The sequence below is a fragment of the Scylla paramamosain genome, chromosome 3, assembly GCF_035594125.1.
Source record: "Scylla paramamosain isolate STU-SP2022 chromosome 3, ASM3559412v1, whole genome shotgun sequence".
Lineage (NCBI taxonomy): Eukaryota > Metazoa > Arthropoda > Malacostraca > Decapoda > Portunidae > Scylla > Scylla paramamosain.
In genome coordinates, this window is record NC_087153.1 from 16,875,944 (window position 1) to 16,882,500 (window position 6,557).

The 6,557-nt window shown below is 54.2% G+C and overlaps 1 protein-coding gene across 1 annotated transcript in view; it reads left to right on the forward strand.

The window, feature by feature from the left end:
- The first annotated feature begins 235 nt into the window (after positions 1-235).
- The window catches only part of LOC135096374 (nascent polypeptide-associated complex subunit alpha, muscle-specific form-like), a 116,213-nt gene continuing 109,891 nt past the window's right edge, over positions 236-6,557 (forward strand). Inside the window, exon 1 of the mRNA XM_063997840.1 lies at positions 236-2,614. Coding sequence (XP_063853910.1) covers positions 467-2,614 — 2,148 coding nt within the window. The 5' untranslated portion in view covers positions 236-466. The remainder of the gene's footprint in view (positions 2,615-6,557) is intronic.

Below are 6,557 nucleotides of genomic sequence, written 5' to 3' on the forward strand. Positions count from 1 at the left end.
AACTCTGAGTTCCAGGGGTCGCAACGCGCGTAATCAATAAACTTAGAAACAAGCAAAAACTAATATATTTTTCATGGTGACTGAGAGAGAATATTTCGTATACACGTTAAAGGTTCAGATGGAAGTGTTACATAAGAGATAAGAGCAAATCGCGTGCTAATTCCACTATTTTATTAACTCTCACTACGGCCAGCCCTCACACCCGCTAGCTTATCAACAACAGTGGAGATAGAACGGTGGTGGCGGACGCCGCTCTGCCTCACCTGACGTCAAAATATGCAATAGTGTGTGTAGTATTAACCCCTGGGCTTAGAAACAGTGTGTAAATAGTGTGCAAATCTAGTCTTGCATGGGAACTAACTCGCTGCATGGGCCGGTGAAGCGCGTGGTGATAATTTTTAACTCAGGAAGTGTCATATCTCTCAGCAACGGATGTTTTGTGTGATTAAAGGCCCACGGTTGTGTCATGGCCGCGACGCAAGGATATATAAGTGGGCAGGAAATCCCACTAGACGATCTGCCCTCATGGAAAAGAGAACTGATACTTCGAAAAAGAGCTAATGCAAGAATCCACGGAGCAGTGGGCCTGCCTGCTCCCACACCGATGGCTGGTCGGGGACGAGGCTCGCTGAGTGGCCCAACATCGTCTACATCATCCCAACTGAGTGGCCCGCAGGAGGCTCCATGCTCGCTGAGTGGCGCGGGTCCCCCCTACCCCCGCTCCAACACCACAACGGCAGTCAGTACTCGTGGTGTGGGTGTGCGGGGAGCTGTGCGTGCCGAGGATGCGTGGAAAGACCGAAAGTATGCTGTAACAAGTGATCCTCCAGCCACCACTGTCCATACTACCATGCACCACAAGGGCCTGCACGACGAGGGCCCGCGGGTCACCTCACCTGCGTATTCCTCCGTCAGTGACTCTTATGCCGCCGAGGACGAGGAGTTGCGGTATGGCCCCGGTATCGTGTCCAAGCTTAAGAACCGGTACATGAGCCTTGCCATGAGGGAGAGTCGCTCTAGACCCTCCCTTCGTAAGTTCAGCTCTTTGGAGGACCTGCTGGACAGCGAACCACGGGGCCCGGTGGCCGCTAAGCCCCGTACTGCCCCGGACTCTGCCCCGGCGCATCGGCGGGAGGTGATGCGGCGGGCGCGTTCCGTGGACTCCCTCAGCAGCAGGCTGGCCGAGGATTCAAGGCGTATTCGGGCGCCTGCCATGGCCAAGAGTAAATCTGCCTCAAGTCACCTCCAGTCTAGTCTGAATCCTCTCGGAAAGGAAGACGTTATCATCATTGAGACAAGCAGGAGTCCCGTCGCTCGGGAACCCCAGGCAGTCAACGGCGCGGCCCATCGCGCCATGGAGCCGTCTCGCTCCCGCCAGCGTCAACTGTCCTCCTCCACCATGGGAGAGGAGGAGGACCTGCCGCCCCCAGACACTGTGCGTCACGCCAAGAGAATATTCGAGTCCTCGGGCGGCAGACCTCCGCGGGGCACAGCGGCCCGGATTGCTGCCCACAAGGCGGCTCAGTCCTCCAAGTCTAACGGCGTGGCCCCGGCCTCCAAGCCCGCCCTCAAGGCCAAGCCCGCCGTGGTGCCGCCCCGCAAAGTGACGCCCCCCTCTGGCCCCACCCATCCCGTCACTATAGAGGAAGCGAAGGTTTCTCTGAAGAAGGTCACGCAGGTGGTGCGGCCCACCCCCCGATCAACACTGAGTGTGAGGGCCACAGCCCCGAGTGGTGAGGGCACGGCTGGCGGTGTTAGTAGGCAGGAGGCTGCGGCCAAGGAGAGGGTGCCCCTCGGCCTGACGCCCGTCACCGCCTCAGTCACAGCTCCTGTGGTGAACGGTGACCCCGCGCCCAGGCAAGCACGGGGCGAAAGTTGCAGTGCGGGCGAGGTGGAAGAAGGGGTGAGGAGGATATCCAGCGCCGCTGTCTCAAATATCAGGAGTGAGAGTCATTCTCAGGAATTTAACTTTACTGACCGCTCTGTGAGCTCCCCAGTAGCCCCCAAGCCAGCCTCTCCAACCCCCTCTCCGCTGCCAGCCTCCCCGATAGCCTCCCACAGGGTGCCCTCACATCCCCCACTGAGTAGCAAAGTTGAGAGGGTTGATGAAAGTGATCGTGTCCACCTAGAAAACCTGAAGAACGTGGAAAAGTCTCGGTCGCCGCCCGTGGATGTTCATACCAGCCCTGTTCTCCCTTCCAAGGTGGAGTCGCCTCCACAGCCCTCACTTAACGTTGTCAAGCAGGGCAAAGTGGAGTCTGGCGTCCCAGACCCCAGAGGGGAGGGGAAGGTCTCTCCAAAGCAAGGTTTCACTAGGAAAGTGGAACCCAAATCCGAGGTGCGATCGGTGGGGGAGTCGGAGCCCGCCAAGCCCAGCCCGCCCCCCGCCGAGGAACTGGTGAGGGGGGTCGTGGGCAGAGGCGGGCTAGTCGAGGCTTTCAATAAAACGCCAGCTGGAGGCAGCCCGGGCGTCCTCGCCCCTACTAAGCCATCGCCCAAGCGTTGGCACCAGCAGGAAAATACCACGCTAGTGTTTAACTTCACCAGCAGCAAAAAGGAAACGCCGGACTACATCGAGAATGACGGCATTGACTTGTCCCGGAGACGACCAGAGGTGAGTGGGAAGGGAAAAGTGGGATCTGGATACAGCTGTGCCCACGCCGTGGCCAACCGTGGCTGTGGTTGTTACTTTCACGCTGTGGCTGCTCTCTGGCCTCTCCTGCATTGCACCACCACCACCACCCTTCCTCCAGCTTCACTCACCACTGCTTTCATCCCCACTCCCCACCACACCCACGCACCAGGCACTGATAGCCTCACCACCGCACTTCACTCACCTCACCACCACATCTCCCTCACCTCACCATCACACAGATCTGGTCTTGCTTCACCACAAACTGTAGCCACCCATTCCACACACTGTTGTCCCTCGCCACTCACTGCACACTCCTCGTCTGGCTGTCTCATGCCCTCCACATCCTCACTGCAACCTAACCCTCACACAGCTTCCAATAGCAACATCGCCACACCGCTACACAGTGATGTCTTGAACGCCTCCATGTTGCAGCTCCCTTGCTTAATGCTACTAACAATGAAGCGTTCTTTGCCACAGATCGCCGCTTTATGCTTTATACTCGCTAATACACAATTAACCAGTAACCACAGTTCGTTCTGAAATTCGTTGCTTTATTAATTCGTGTCTCTAAGGCTCCCTCACTCCTGACTTGTCCTTGATTCATAGCTCTGACTTGTGGCTCGACGTGTCTCTGTAACTTGTATGTAACTTGTGGCTCTAAACTGCATGGCAAATTGATGTCTCCAGCAGCATGATATATTGTACTGACTGCTGAACTCCTGGCCCTCATCTATTTATATCCTTTAACTCATGGGTCTTATCACGCCTCAAATTCCCAGTCCTAACGCTAGTCTCTAAATTCGTGATCCCAAATATGTGTCCATCGCGTGGCCCCGAGGCGCCAAACTCATGACAGTATTGAGTGCATGATTCATTGGTATTTTCTAACCCACAAACACGTCTCTTAACTTTCTCAGTTTTAATATTTTCCTCTCAGCACACGGCCTTAACACGCATTCCATACAGCAGGGTTCATATCAGCTTAGTGTAAGGTTGCGTCAAGGCGGTGCTGTGGCGGTGTCATCATACCACATCCTGTCACAGGGCGGCCTTCTTGAAGCCCCGGGTGAGGTGCTGTAACGTACACTTTACCGCCACCACCACCGCCACCGCCGCCGCCTCCCCGTCAGCTGAGGCACCACTGTTACGTACAGCCTCGTGCACCTTTGTTGTGGGGTGACGCAGGTGTGTGGGCTGGTGGTGGTGGTGGTGGTGGCGGTAGCGGCGTGCTTCTCTTTAAATCCTGCTTGACCTTCCAGTCTACCGATGTACTGCTGCACGCTTTGTTTTGTCTTCCTGCGTCATGCGTACTTGTTGTGGTGTTTGTTTATTAACGCTTTATATTTGTTTTGATGTTTATTTGTGTTTTGATGTACACAACACATGCTCTACCGTACTTCAGAGACAGGACGTGTTTTTATATTTTTATTTTTTTTTATTTATTTATTTATTTATTTTTTTTAGTTAAGACGATACTATACGTGTGTGTGTGTGTGTGTGTGTGTGTGTGTGTGTGTGTGTGTGTGTGTCATGATTATCGGTAATAATTAATATATGTACCGAAGTTGTTCAATTTCTCATTGAACACGTGAGTGTGGCGCGGGGTGAAAGTCGTAGTGGGTGTGACGCCAGCGGAACGGGGCGTGGTGGGGGTGGGGGACAAGGTGTACCACTTGCCCAAGGCACAGCCAGCATCGCGGGCTGCACCGGCACGGTTCACACCAAATATGTATATAGTAAATACTCCGTGGCGCTATGTTGTCTTTTTCTTCTCGCAAAACTGACTTGATCCGCCAGCAAGCAGGAAGGCAGAGTGGCTGTTGCCGGGTCCTATTTCCTGGCTGGTCGGCACAGAAGGGCGGCAGCACACCCTGAGCAGAAAGCCGAGGTGCAGCGTGACTCACCCTCACCTGGCTGCATGACCATATAGCGGCCGTCCCCTCACACACCTGCCGCCCGTGCTGCTCCGAGGCCCTCATCAACAGCTCTGCCAAAGAAATAGTTGCCTCATTGTTCTCCACGAGCCGCGGGGCGCGAGGGTTCCATGCGTTTGCTTTATTTAGGGATGAATAACCCAGAACAATGCGTCTGTTCATTATTCAGTATTGGCCGCAGTTTGTCTGTTAGTAGTTCCCTCTCGAAGTGTGTGAGCGAGGCGTGCTGTGGTGTCCGTGTGAGGGGCGGCCCCGCAACACCTGTGGCCCGGGAGTGGAGGGCCGGACGCACCTGTGACGCTCAGGATGGAAAAAACATCCGAGATAGTGGTGCTGGCTACCTTTCCACCTCCACACACACACACACACACACACACACACACACACACACACATACACACACACACACACACACACACACACACACACACACACACACACATTTGCTTCATCTTGCGAGGTGAAATGTACTACTCCGTGAAACTGAAGGCCATGTTACAATGGTACTGTACTGTACATAGCTACATAAGTTACGAATATGTAAACCACACCTTAATTTTTTTTCCGACCTTGTGTGTGTGTGTGTGTGTGTGTGTGTGTGTGTGTGTGTGTGTGTGTGTGTGTGTGTGTGTGCGTGCGCGTGCATATGTGCGTGTGCGGGACCGTGCGTGCGTTGCCATAGGCACAGCCACTTCTTGTATAATTTACGTCTCCTAAACAACCTTGTCCCAGAACCCGGCCCCATCCTCATTTACCCCATCCACTCATCCACCCAATCAGGCAGTCAGCCAGTCAGTCAGTCTGTCAGTCAATCAGCCAGTCAGTCAGTCAGTCGGTCAGCCATTCAGTCGCTCAGTCAGTCAGACAGTCAGCTACCGACCCACCCAGTCAGTCAGTAAACCAGTCAGCTATTCAGTTAGCCCGTCAGTCAGTCAGTCACCCACCCATCTACCCAGTCAGTCAGTCAGTCAGTCAGCCATCCACACACCCCGTCAGTTAGTCAGTCAGCCAACCACACACCCAATTAGTCAGCCAGTCATAACACTTCAGTTAGTCGCCAAGGTGTAGTAGTACTCACACACTCACACTAAAAAAAGCATTGACAGACTTCGGTGCTTTCATTTCAATTAACCTTTCAGACCCGAGCCACGTCTGTACGCGAACCAAACAAAACGAAAAAAAGGAAAGGAAAAGAGAAAAGATGAAACTACTGTCACATCCCTTGGAGTCGTGACCAGCTGGAGAGAGAGAGAGAGGGAGAGAGAGAGAGAGAGAGAGAGAGAGAGAGAGAGAGAGAGAGAGAGAGAGAGAGAGAGAGAGAGGAGGAGGGGGCGCTGGGGGAAAGTCCTGACACTGATATGGAAGGAGGTGTGGGCGGGGGTGTCACTTCCTGTCTTCTCTTCCCTCAGTGCCACCCGCACCCCCCCAACCCCTCCCTGCCTCCCTGTCTCCCTTCCCTTCCCTTCCCTTCCTCTCGGTCGCATTATAGTAGGGAAGTGCATCTCTCTCTCTCTCTCTCTCTCTCTCTCTCTCTTGCTCAATACCCTTCCTCTCCCTCCCCCTTCCTCCTTTCTTCGCCCCACATTCGAGGATTCACGTGTCAAGGGGGCTTTACTCACCGTCTTAAATAGATTATGTTAAAGCGCCATCATCAGGCAACACACACACACACACACACACACACACACACACACACACACACACACACACACACACACACACACACACAATCACTATCGGTCTTTCTGTCAGTCATTCTGTCAGTCTTGCTTCGCGGTGCTGTTTGTTTTATCGGAGAGTTCGTGGTTGGTGGGCCAGAGAGAGAGAGAGAGAGAGAGAGAGAGAGAGAGAGAGAGAGAGAGAGAGAGAGAGAGAGAGAGAGAGAGAGGGAGGGAGGGAGGGAGGGGGATCATGGTAGGGCCACACAGTCACTGCCTCATCCTCACATAAGGCGGGCTTGAGTAGGGCGGCCGGGCTCGCGTCAGGAA